Source organism: Balearica regulorum, chromosome 5, assembly GCF_011004875.1.
Source record: "Balearica regulorum gibbericeps isolate bBalReg1 chromosome 5, bBalReg1.pri, whole genome shotgun sequence".
NCBI lineage: Eukaryota > Metazoa > Chordata > Aves > Gruiformes > Gruidae > Balearica > Balearica regulorum.
In genome coordinates this window covers 44,080,917-44,092,975 of record NC_046188.1, presented here as the reverse complement: position 1 = coordinate 44,092,975, position 12,059 = coordinate 44,080,917, and the positions used below count along the sequence as shown (strand labels likewise).

The 12,059-nt window shown below is 47.8% G+C and overlaps 1 protein-coding gene across 2 annotated transcripts; it reads left to right on the top strand.

Annotated features, from left to right (window-relative positions):
* Positions 1-1,824: 1,824 nt before the first annotated feature.
* Positions 1,825-11,780, top strand: ARFGAP2 (ARF GTPase activating protein 2). Of its 2 annotated transcripts, XM_075754578.1 has the most exons (17): positions 1,872-2,100; positions 2,386-2,504; positions 3,452-3,524; positions 4,025-4,156; positions 4,249-4,329; positions 5,157-5,259; positions 5,921-5,977; positions 6,547-6,591; positions 7,711-7,763; positions 8,186-8,322; positions 8,832-8,963; positions 9,440-9,568; positions 9,648-9,776; positions 10,162-10,288; positions 10,403-10,493; positions 10,612-10,730; positions 11,138-11,780. In XM_075754578.1, exons 1-17 carry the CDS (start codon positions 2,029-2,031, stop codon positions 11,156-11,158), a joined length of 1,620 nt encoding a protein of 539 aa, XP_075610693.1. In that variant the 5' UTR covers positions 1,872-2,028; the 3' UTR covers positions 11,159-11,780. The 2 variants fall into 2 exon arrangements, with proteins under 2 accessions (XP_075610694.1, XP_075610693.1); XM_075754579.1 differs by lacking the exon at positions 6,547-6,591 and having other exon boundaries at positions 1,825-2,100.
* Positions 11,781-12,059: the final 279 nt, after the last annotated feature.

Here is a 12,059-nt window from a genome sequence, read left to right as displayed (position 1 = left end):
ACCTCTGGATTGACTTTCCAGCCTGACTGCAGAATGCCTCATCACCATGAGCTTGCCTGGTTATCTCAATTCTTGGTCAAACCTGGTCACTACCATAGGCCTGCCTGGCTCTCCTTGCTCAGGTACTGTGGGGATGGACCATGGCTGACGAGGGCCCAGGCCTGCTGGCTTTGGGACCTGCCCCCACTCACAGCTCTCCTTCTCCCAGGGTACAGCTAGCCTACACTGCACCCTGACATTGCCTCATCTGGTATGACTGCCAGGACAGCTGCACCATGAATGGGATCAGGGACCTCAACTATTTTAAAAATAGATGTGAGGGGAAAAGCTATCAGTTACTTTTACCTGAATTAATTCCCCAATACTGTTTGTGTAATCCCAAAAATGGGCATATAGGCACAATTAAGGTAGCAGCATAAGACCAGCAGACACCAGGGGCTATTTAAGACAAGACTGCTGCCAAGAATGAGACCTGGCAGGCTAGATCAGGCTTCACTACCCAGTTCAGAAACTCATTTTGCAGTACCTCGAATCAGATGTGTCAGCCAGAAGCCTCTCATATTACTGTAGGGCAGTGTGGTGCCCATATCAAGTCTCACTCTGATCACATAGAGCTTTGCTGATTCCCAGAATGCAAGACTTCATACCCCCATTAAACCTGCAGGGTTTTTCTGCAGGGTTTTTTTTTTTGCCTAACAACTCAGTTTTTCCTGGTTGCATCTGTATATCCCAAGACTTTATGGATCTTGCTAAGATCACGGTTCCTATTGCAATGAATTCTACAGTCTACCTTATGTATCTGTGGAAAATGTGGAAATGAGTGAAAGGAAAGCCTTTAAATTTAAACTGAAAGTTGTATTGTCCAGATGTTAGTACATAACTGGCTTTTTTTAGTGACAAGCTAGTGCTACAGAGCAATCTACTTTTGGAGATAAGGAAATCCAAATTTATTCCTTCTCAGTACTACCACGCTGCTGGTTAGCTTTTGCTGTTGTTGCCCTTCTGAACGTCCCATTGCTATGCAGTCACTTTTTTTTTTTTTTTTTGTTAAAGCATGAAACTGGCTATATGCCATTGTCTTTTAGTTCAAAGCACAGCCATATCTTTTCCTATTTTTCTTGCATGATAAGTGAATTACTTTCTAGTCCATTCCCTCCTGCTTCCAAGCAGGTAATAAGCATTTTCAGGCCCTGACACCATCTCTGGCCTAAAGTAACAACTTCCCTACCTTGATTACTGCCTCATGCTGCCTTGATAACTGCCTAGGATTAGGCAGTGCTGCTTGCTGCTCTTGAGAAGTCTCCAGCTGACTATGTAATTTCTAAGTCTCTTCACTTGTGCTGGTGTGCCAGGCCCGGTGTCCGAGGATCCAGCTGCTGCAACAGGTGATGCCTGTAAGTGCTCATCTGAGTTTTTTCTCAGGTAGCAGCTGAGCCAAGGCAGGCATTCCCTCCCTGCCATTCTACACAGCCTCTCTCTCCAGGTCACCAGAGGCTCCCCAAGAGGAAGGGACGGCCCCAGTAATGCTCCCTCCTGCCTGTGCCGTGAAGGGGCTGAGGAATGCCGCCGGCAGTCAGAGCTGATGGGGGTCTCGGAGCGTGGAAACGACCCCGTTCACGTTTAGACTCAGAAAGCGGTTTGGCACAGGACGGCACCACGAAACCCGAGAAGCGACTGGGCCGGCGGGCTGGAGCAGCGGACGGGGTGATGGCGGGGATAGCGCAGTGCGCTGAGGAGGGGCCCTGACCCGAAACGCCCACCCCTGGGCGCCGGGGCCGCCCCTGAGCCCGGGGAAGGTGGGGACTCCCGGCGAGCAGCCCCGCCGGGTGTGGCGGTGGGAGCGGTTAATGGCGGACCGGCCCCGCGCCCCCGCCGTCATGCCGACGGGGCAGGTAGGGGCTGAACCCCGCGGGGACTCGTCCGCGGGCCGCTGTGGGCTCAGGCGGCACCCGTACTGCGGCCCGGCCCCTGCGCTGATTGGGCCCGGCCGGCACCCGTCGCCGCAGTGGTGTTTGGGAAGGAGAGATCATGGCGGCGGAGCCGAGTAAGACGGAGATCCAGACTCTCTTCAAGCGGCTCCGGGCAGCGCCGGCGAACAAGGTAGCGGGGCGACACCGGTTGGCCTCCCACCTTTCCGAACCGGGCCGCTTCCCTGTGGCCGCGGTGTGGACTCGGGCCAGGCCCCGGTGGGCTCCAAGCCGTGCGGCGGCGGCCAGGCGACCGGGCAGGGGGGCTGCTGGAGCGCGGGGAGGGCCCGGGAAAAACGGCCGGACCGCGGGGGACGGGGCCGCCGGGTTGCGGTAGGGGGTGGAGGAGCGGCAGAGCCGCCGCAGGAGCTGCTGGAGGCGCCGCCTCAGCCCGGCCGTCCCTCTGCTTTCGTTTTAGTCGTGCTTCGACTGCGGTGCCAAGAACCCGAGCTGGGCCAGCATCACCTACGGGGTCTTCCTGTGCATCGACTGCTCCGGCGTCCACAGGTCGCTGGGCGTGCATCTCAGCTTCATCAGGTGCGTGGGGCCCCGGAGTGTGGGGAGTGGGGAGCTCCGGCCCGTGGGCGACCGTCGGGCAGGCCTGGAGCAGCTGTGCCTCGTCGGTGTGGGAGCATGCAGGGACTCGGTTAGAGAGAAGCGTTAGCACGGAGTGATCGCTTCGGGTTTTACATGGCTTGTTTGCTGCAGGTTTTAGGTCAGTCAGCCCTTCCAAGATGGAGTTTCCAAAGCACTTCAGTGGAACATCAACATATTACTTTTGATAACCTTGCAGAAACGCTGACTTGGAGTTGTAGAAACTGAGAGGAGAGTGTGGTGTGTGAATCTTGCTAGTAAAGCAGCAATATGGAATCTGTCTTGTAATGCTGCGCAAGGCAAAAAGAGGAATATTATTTAATCTGTTCTGTATCAACCCAGTGGGGAAGAGGTGTTGGATTTTCAGCCTATGGTTCTTATTTTCTGTACTTGTAAAAGCATTTTTATGTAATAGAATCGTGACCTTTACTTATTCAGAGATAAGTTGAGTAACTGGTATGAGACATACTCTGTCACCTAGCTTTACTTGGGTGTTCTCTCAGTTGCTTTGTCATGTGTTCTAGTCTCATTTGTGGGATGGGCTGAATATGAGTGTCTCATGTTGTGGTGAGATCACATGTAGAACCAAAATTGTTGCCTGAGCTTTCCTAGCTCAAGCTCTGCTCTCCTAACAAGCAATACAAGTGAGAGGTTCTCTAAATTTGGACACTGCTATTTGGTGTGAAGCTGAAACTGGGGTTTTTTTCTCCTCACTTTACAAGTTCAAATTAATTTCTTACGGGAGCAAAGAAGTTACCAAGATGTTCTTTTCCTCTTTGCCTCCTACACTCTGGGACAGTAGTGGGATATCTGACTGTTCTAGCTCAGAGCTTGCTTTTGCATTTGGTGTGCCTGCACATTATTAATAGAAATAATTGGTTCTCACACAGGTCCACAGAGTTGGATTCTAACTGGAACTGGTTCCAGCTGAGGTGTATGCAAGTGGGCAGCAATGCCAACGCGGTGAGGAGCCTCTGTAGGCATTTTGCTTGCTTTCCCTCTTGCTAATCGACATCCTCTGTTTCTCATCCCTTTCCATTGTGTGGCTTTCTCAGTATCAACCTCATCTGCAATGTGTAATGAGGGGAGGTGTTTGTCAGGTGTGCTTGGAAGTCAGGCTGTGACCTTTTGAATGCATTGTTGTCTAATGTGCAGACCTGTTGTTTCCTTACATCTCATTTAAACGACAGGTGTAGTCCTCTTAAATGAAAGGAGTTAGTATCACTGATCAGTTTGAAAGCTCATGGTCAGCATTGTGACTCAGAACCATCCTTGTGTGGAGGACAGGGATAGCTTGCTTAGGCTTCTTGGAGAAAGCTGATCAGCAAATGGTCTGTTCATGCTGTGTGCTCGGTACATCATCCCTTGTCTCTGGGAAGCTTCCTTTTTCTGTTGAGTTTATGTCTAATGCTTGTTTGAGTATGATCTAGCAGCCAGGAGACTGAGTATTCTTCTCTTTTCAGACTGCTTTCTTCCGCCAGCACGGCTGTACTACCACAGATGCCAATGCTAAGTATAATAGTCGAGCTGCCCAGATGTATAGGGAGAAGATCCGGCAGCTGGCAAGTGCTGCCATGGCCAAGTATGGCACTGATGTAAGTCCAAGCAGCTCTGTACTGTTACATGCATAGTGCTGGATGCTGAGTCCTGTAAGATACCTTCTTTTTTTTCTCTCTCCTCTCTTCAGCTGCTTATCGATGGACTGAGTGGAGCCCCTGGGCACTCCCCTGACAAGAGTGATGCTGACTTCTTCATGGAGCACACACAGGTGAGAAAAATTGTCTAAACCAGACAGCCCTAACAGCTTTCAAATAGCCAGCTGTTCAGCCAGGAGCAGTCCTGCTTAGTTTGGAAGGACTCTAAATTGTATACTCATTCAGTAGTAACATGGAAGAACTAAGATTCAATCATCAACCTGGAACATAGTTACAGATCTAAAAAATCCCTCATGGGACCGTGATATACATGTCCTTTGTTTTCGAGACCATCTTTATCCTCAAGGAATACTCAGAGCTACTGGCAACTCCCAGGAAAACGCTTTGTGTACCTCATTAATGTGTATTCTTTCTGTACAGTTAAAGCAAGAACTGGTTATTGCTTTGAACTTCTGGTTTAGTCAGCTTTTCAGTGTGTAGACCCTGGCAGTGCAGATTTGGGCAACTGCACAAGGTTATGTGGGCTTTCTTAAGTGAATAGAGCAATGTGAGAATTTGCTGTATGGCAATAAAGAGAGTAGAAGCTGAGATTATTTTTTCCAGGGAAATGCATTCACACTTTCTCACAGATTTAAGTTCCTTTCCTTAACCTGGGAAGTCCTAACGGTAGCCCAGTCTGATACTACTGTCAAGTAGTACTTGACAAGTGATGCTGTCATTCCTCCTGGCCTTCCATTCAGCTTTTTTTTTTTTAATTTTTTGTCCCTGCTTAAGGGAATGTGGACTTGTCCATACATTACCTTCAATGAAGGCATAATTTGGAGTTGGAACACATTTGCTTTGACCTCAAACTGAATACAGGTCACTAAACCTGAAGTAAGTTCAGGATTGTTTGGTTCATTCATCTTCTGCAAATCACCAGAATAGCATCTCCTTGCAGTCTTCCAGTACCTGGGATGTAGCAGATGCCAGCCAGAGTCCTGCACAGTCTTCTCCGGAGGTGGAAAAGGCAGCAAAGTCATCAGAAAGCAGTGAAATGTCGAGTGAGTTCCCTGCTGAATAATTTTTCCAAGAACCTGACTTCATTTCTGGGAGAATACAATTCTGTACCACAGTTGGAAGGGCTGAGCTTTTCCTTTAGCTTGGGCTTGAAGGAGTGGAAGCTCTGTGCGCTGTATGATGCTTAGTTAAATTAGTGGAGACTTCTAAAAACGCTGCTCTGTTTGGGATCAGTTTTCTGCTTTTCCTGAAGTGCACACGAAACTGTTTTGGGGATTAGCTGCCCTGTTTCCCTGCTTTCAGACATAATTATTTGTCCAAACACTGTTCTCTATCCCTTGAATTTGATGGGTCTGGAAATGGCATATGAATATAGAGCAAAAAACTATTTCTAGAGTGAATGACAAGGAAACCAAGAATCTGAGGGCATAGCTGTAATTTGAAACAGCCTTGTGTATTCCCTTGCAGAGTGTTTGCTTTCTTTTAATGTGTTAAGAACACTGCAGAGGGAATAACTTGCTCTGTGAAGACATAAAGAAGTTGTGCTTGGGAAATTGCATGTTTCAAACTAACTTAGCTTGTTGGGGGTGGGAAGGAGGGAAGGCAGAGGAGGTGGAAGAGATGTAGTGGAACTGTGAGCACCCTGAAAAGAAAGGGGTTGAGAATCAATCTGCTGGATGTTGTCTTCTGGTTTTGCGTCCACAGGTTCCAGCCAAGGCCCATCTATTGACTTGTTGAGCACATCTCCTAAAGCTCCTCTAGGTAAGTAAGACTCTTTGCTATCTCTCAGATCAGTCTTGCTCTTATACCTGCAGCTCAGTAGAGAGCTCAGTGGAGCTGGACCTGATGAGCCAATTTTCAGAACATCTAGAGGAGCTTATCTTCCTTTGAAGCCAGTACCAAGGATCTCCCTGAACCCCAAAACCAAGTCACAGTTTACTGGAGATTTCCTCCTCCTCTGGATGATCGACTTCAAAGCTGTCACCTTCCCAAAAGCTTGTTTTCATTTTTTGAGCTTTGGACAAAACTTGGCATTTGCATATCTAGAACTTGACTGATCAAGGCCACATGGCTGTGGTGTTTGTCTTTTTGGTTTGGGTTTTTTTTTTCCCCCAGAACCTTTGGAGCCAAATGAATTCTAGCTTCCAGAGTAATAGGGATTTGTATCCGATTCCCCCCTGCATTATTGTCCTGGCTGCACAAAGAGCATCTCACTGGAGCTTCTTTCCTTATTGAGAGTGTGCTCCTAGCCCACAGTGGGTTCATCCTGGGTGGAAAGCCTATGTCCTCAAGTGTCTATTCATTCCCCATGTTTTATGTCTCTTCCTCAGACATGTCCATGTATCTATCAACACAAGGGCCTGCTCCTGCCAGAGGTAACTGGCTAACAGCTAGCCTGCGCTGGCTGCTTGTGACAACTCTGCTTGCCCCTTCTGTGATTCTGCCTTCAACTCTAACATTAGTTTTTCTGTGCTTGGAGGGAGAGAATGAGCCAAAACTTTCATGTACTGTATTTGGATCTAAACTAGCTATTGCTTCTTTGGAAAGGGAAATTGCCATTTCTGTTAAATGTTTCCTGACAGTATTAAAAAAAAAAAAAAAAAAAACCCCAAACAACCCTAAATCAAATGTTAGGAACAGCAAGCTGAAAGCAGTCTTGGGTAGACTGAGTGTTTTGAATGCCCCTATTTCAGAAACTTATTGTAAGACTAGAAAAGATACAGGAAGGGCTGTCGAGAATGATGTAAACTATGGGTTGACAAAAGTTATGTGGGCATAGAAAGGAAGGAGACACTTCTGTGGAAGAAAACCCCAACAAGGGCAATAAAAGATTTTGGAGCTACATGTTGGAAGCTAGGAAAAATGTCCTGGACAGTCCCTCTGTTTGCTTTATTCTTACACTTTTCCCCAGGCATCTGCTGCTTGGCTGGACCTTGGCTGGTTGTACAAGTGTGGCATGCTTCATGTCCCCAGAGTGACAGGTTCCTGGTGCAAGGTGTTGGGGAACCTGTTGCTTTTACAGCTCACTGCATTTTAGGTCCATTTTGTCATTGGTCTGCTCATGTAAACATGACTTCAGGGTTCTTGCTTCTTTGTCCCTAAGGCATTGGCAAGGCACTGATATTCATATGGCTCTGAAGCTGTGTTTTCTTGGATTTATGTATGGAATAAATCTAGTCTTTAGCTACCCTGATCCCTACTGGGTAGGGTCACCAACTGCATGACACCTGGAAGAGCTATTTGAAGGTCTTAATCCACTTATAAGTTTCTCCAGTAGTGGACATGCTTCTCTCGGCCACCAGCCGATAATTGTGGAGCTTCTATGTGCATCTTTCTTGGCTGGGTGAAGTCACCCAGGCTTCTGATGTGAAGCTGCATGGTGTGCCCTGGACTCTATACCAGCTGGACTGTGGTGGATGTTCATGTGGGTTGCTGACTAATTTTGGCTTAAATTAGTTCACTTCTGCTTATTTGCTGCTTCCCTCCTCTTGCAGAACTTAAATCCTCCCTCATTGGAAAGAAGAAGCCAGGAGCTGCCAAGAAAGGGGTATGTCTGAGCTCTTGTTTTATGGAGAGGAGGTAGAGCGCGTCTCATATTACTGCTATCCTGGCCCTTGCTTTCTGCCCTTAACGGAGCTGTGTACTGAGGGATCAATTTGGGGAAGAGAGAGCTTTGATTATATCACTGTTTATTTTGAAAGATAGCTTGTGTATTAATGGACAAAAACAATTAGGTTTTGGATCATTACTCGTTGTGGTCTGAAGCGTATGTGGCTGATCTCTTAGCAGTGGCCACTGGTGGGTTAACTCTTGAGTGTTCTGTACTCTGCTGCAAGCCTTATTGGGTCTGTAGGTTGTGGCTGCACATGGAGACTGAAGGCCTGGTCACTGCAGCAAGGAGTAGGGTTCTGGTTTTCTTCTACGATGAACAATCTAGGGTGAAGAACTCACATGTTTTTGTTTTTCAAGTTGGGTGCAAAAAAAGGTCTTGGAGCCCAGAAAGTGAGCAGCCAGAGCTTCAGTGAGATTGAGCGGCAAGCCCAAGTGGCAGAGCAGCTGAGGGAGCAGCAGGTGGTGGAGTCCAGGAAGCAAGCCGAGGAGTCCATGTAAGTGCCCTGTTTGGGCTGAATACCTTGCATGTAATAGGTTAATGCTGTTCACCCTAGGACCACCTAATGTGAGTACAGAGCATGCTGCATGATAGGATGAGCAGTAGCTATAAGCCAATATGGTTCTTTCAGTAGGGCACAAGTTATGCTGCCATATTTTATTCAAATTAGCATTCCTGGAAGAGTTAAGAGTATTTTGTGTTTCTGTTGACCTTTGGATAGGCCTGACAAAAGCAAAGGCTGAACTGGACAGGGCATTCTGTTGGGGAGGAGAGGGAGGGAGGAGGGCAATGCTTACAGTGAGAAAATAATGGTTAGCCAAAAAGAGTTGAATCCCGGTGGAGGTGAGATGGGAAGACAAGCAGTAGCTTTCATGTGAGGATTTTTGGCAGAGCTGTTGTGGAAATGGGTGTTTTGATGGGTTGTAGGTGTTACTCTCCCCTTTGGAGGTGTGTGGGCTGAGGGGAGGGTAATGAGCTGGTACCTACCATAGCTCTTTCCTTTAGAGTCACCTCAATGCGACTGGCTTACCAGGAACTGCAACTTGATCGGAAGAAGGAAGAGAAGAAACTTCAAAACCTTGAAGGGAAGAAGCGTGAACAAGCAGAGAGGCTGGGCATGGGCTTGGTGTCCAGAAGGTACTTGGCTGTGGATGGCATAGGACAGACAGGTGCCTTGGAAGCACCTTGCTCTGGAAAAGTTACCTGAAGGCAGTAGCTTGCTGCTCTTGCAACAGATAAGGAGCTAATTTAAAGTGGGCGTATGCTGGACTATTAAATGCTTCAGGCCCCAGAAGGAATGGGCACTCTGTTTAGAGGTTCTAGTTCTCATTTGAGCTTTTGCAAAGATGTGTGTGGCCTGTCAGTGTCTAGTCCTAGAGCCCTGCTGCTTGACAGATGTCCCCCTGCAGAATACTTCCCTTTAGAGGGTAGCTCAAGACTGGGAGAGAGTCAGGATAAGCTAGATAAGTGGTGAAGGGGGCTGGCAACCCACAGCTCAAGACTTGTGGCACCTGCCCTGCCTGTGAAGGCCAGATTTAGTTTAGAGGCAGACAGGTTATAGGGGCTGGATGCTGTCAGACCCTTTGGCCCTGACTGCCTGTTTGTTGTGCTAGTTCTGTTTCGCACTCAGTGATGTCAGAGATGCAAGTAATTGAGCAGGAGACGCCACTGGCTGCAAAATCTTCCCGCTCCCAATTGGACTTGTTTGAAGATGCTGGAGGCTTCACATCTGGACCCCCCAAGTAAGACTTAGCTTCAGTGTAGTCTTTGGCTTTTCCTGAATTTAATGTCTGGCCTAAATTACCTATTCTTGGTACCTAGGTACAAATACAGTCCCTTCTCATTCGAAGATGCATTTGGCTCACGATGGGAAGCAGACTCTTCATGGGGTATGGACAAAGAGGAGGAACCTGAGGTGACCATTTCCAGTATTCGACCAGTTTCGGAGAGGTAAAATGCCTGCCACTGCTACTGTACCTTCCTTGTGTGGGGAACAATGGGATAGATAGTCCTAGGAGCTGTGGGGAGAGATGCTGCTGTGTTATGACAGGAACTTTGTGCTGCAGAATGTAATTTGCTTGGACAAGCCCATGAAAAAGGGCCTTCAGTGAAAGAGGCTTGGGCACTTCTTTGCCTTTTGTGTCCCTAAGTTTGATACAGCCTTTACGGTCATTGAGTCCTGGCTGTCCTGAGGTGGGGAGAGGGAAACCCTGATGGTAGCTAGCACTTGAGGATTTGTTCCTTTCCTTTCATTGGATGGGGTCTGAGAGAGAAGTCTGTTTCTTAACTGTGTTGGTGAGCTTAAGTTGAGATGTCTGCCCTCTTGTTTCTTCAGACCTGCCAGTAGGCGGGAGGTGGAGAACAGGACATCAGTTGTGGAATCCAACGAAGCTCGGCAGAAGTTTGCAGGAGCTAAAGCTATCTCTTCAGATATGTTCTTCGGGCGGGAGGCAGATGTGGAGGTAGATGCATTCTGCAGTGCTTAAGCTGGTGCAGCTCTGGCTTCATCTCCTGTTTGCTCAGGTCCTACTTTGTTCCCTTCCTTTATAACCTTTTTGTTCTGTTTTCTGCTGCAGTATGAAGCCAGATCCCGACTGCAGCAGCTCTCAGGCAGCAATGCCATCAGCTCTGCAGACCTCTTTGGAGATGCTGAGAACACGCACTCAGGTTTGTAAGTGCTCAGCAGGTTGGGGAAGGGGGCAGCTTTGGAGGACCTAGACTGAAGGGGGTCAGGGTGCTCTCTGGAGCTGGGGGATTAGGGGCTAATTCTTGCTGGTTCTTGTAGGTGGCATGTCAATTGGAAATGTCCTGCCTGCAGCTGACATTGCACAGTTCAAGCAAGGAGTGAAATCGGTTGCTGGCAAGATGGCTGTCCTAGCCAATGGGGTGATGAACTCCCTCCAGGTGAGGTTATGCTGTGGTACCTTCAGACAGGTTATTGTCATGCTCAGGGACTTTCACCGTATTCTGGCTTTTGCTGGAATTATCATCTTCTCAAATTATGTGGACAGTCCCAGGTAGCTGTCTTTTTGTAGCTGATGGCTATACTATGATAGCTGGCCAGTGAACTCTACTTGGCCACCCTTACTCTCCTGCTGGACAGGACACCTTGTTATGTCAGATACGCCTTTTCCCCAAAACCTCACGCAGAACTTAAAGTTAAGGCTATTTTACTTATTGCCTTTGCATAGTGTCCTGTCTAGATAACCTCCTGCTGCATTCCAATCCCAAATACCCCAAGGCTTTGTTACTTGTCTCTGTAGTTTGCATGAAGTGTTGTAGCATAGTGTCTTGCTATGTTTCCTCCCCAGGATCGTTATGGCTCATATTGATGACCCAGGGACTGCAACTCACAGGGAAGCCAGCAAGAGGCACTGATGCCACCTTTTCCTGGAGTAAACTCTGCGGGATTGTCTTAGTTTGTCTGGGGTGGGTAGGGAGGGGAGAAGGTAAGCAGAGGGGGTCAGGATATGGCTGTGCCTAGGATGCTTTCCAAATATCTCTGGATTCCACTCTATTAAAATTCAATGTGCCCTCATACCCACTGCTATCTACTAGCCAGTGGAGACAGGTCTTCTTAGAGGGTTAACCTCACTGCTGTAAAAGATATGACAGGAGCTCCTGGGCTGCCCTCATCAGTACTCCTGTCCTTCTTGGCTCATACCTTAGCTCACGAAGAAGAAAGGGAAATGCTGTTTTTTCTGAACATCGTATTACCTGGTTCCCATGGACATGACTGTTTCTTTTGTTCTGCTCAGTGCTCCTAATCCATGGTGCTGTGGAGTCCTCTGTATTTGCAGGGTCTGACTTTTACCATGGGATAATCCTTTTTACTGTCTTGTAAACCAGCATATATTGATGCAGGAGGAAAAAAAATCAAAGCAAAGATTATTTTTTTAGCTTCTAATTAATTATGAGCAAAAAAGGCCCAGGTAAAGAAGTACTGTAAAGATATTTACTGGATTCCCTGGTTATTTTGTTGCCCAGCTTTGAACTGAGGTCCAAGTCCTGAACCTCTGCCTTTGCCATGAGGTGAACTTTGGCAGTGCAGCAGTGAGGGAGGAGTGTTCAACTTGGCTCTCTGCTCCTGATTCTAAATGAGAGCATGTTTTTCTCTTCCTTGGACTATGGTGTTGAGGATGGGGTAGGAAGAAAAAGGGGGGGGGGGGGGCAGTAAGGACTAGTTACATGCTGTTAGCAAAAAGTGACACTGGGGCTATTTGTTCTGAAGTT

What these genes read in the sequence shown, in the direction of transcription:
- ARFGAP2 (XM_075754578.1), top strand. Translation starts at nt 2,029, where the DNA reads ATGGCGGCGGAGCCGAGTAAGACGGAGATCCAGACTCTCTTCAAGCGG. An exon ending in ATCTCCTAAAGCTCCTCTAG is followed by an intron (nt 5,978 to 6,546) that starts GTAAGTAAGACT and finishes TCTCTTCCTCAG; the next exon opens with ACATGTCCATGTATCTATCA. An exon ending in GGCGGGAGGCAGATGTGGAG is followed by an intron (nt 10,289 to 10,402) that starts GTAGATGCATTC and finishes TTTCTGCTGCAG; the next exon opens with TATGAAGCCAGATCCCGACT.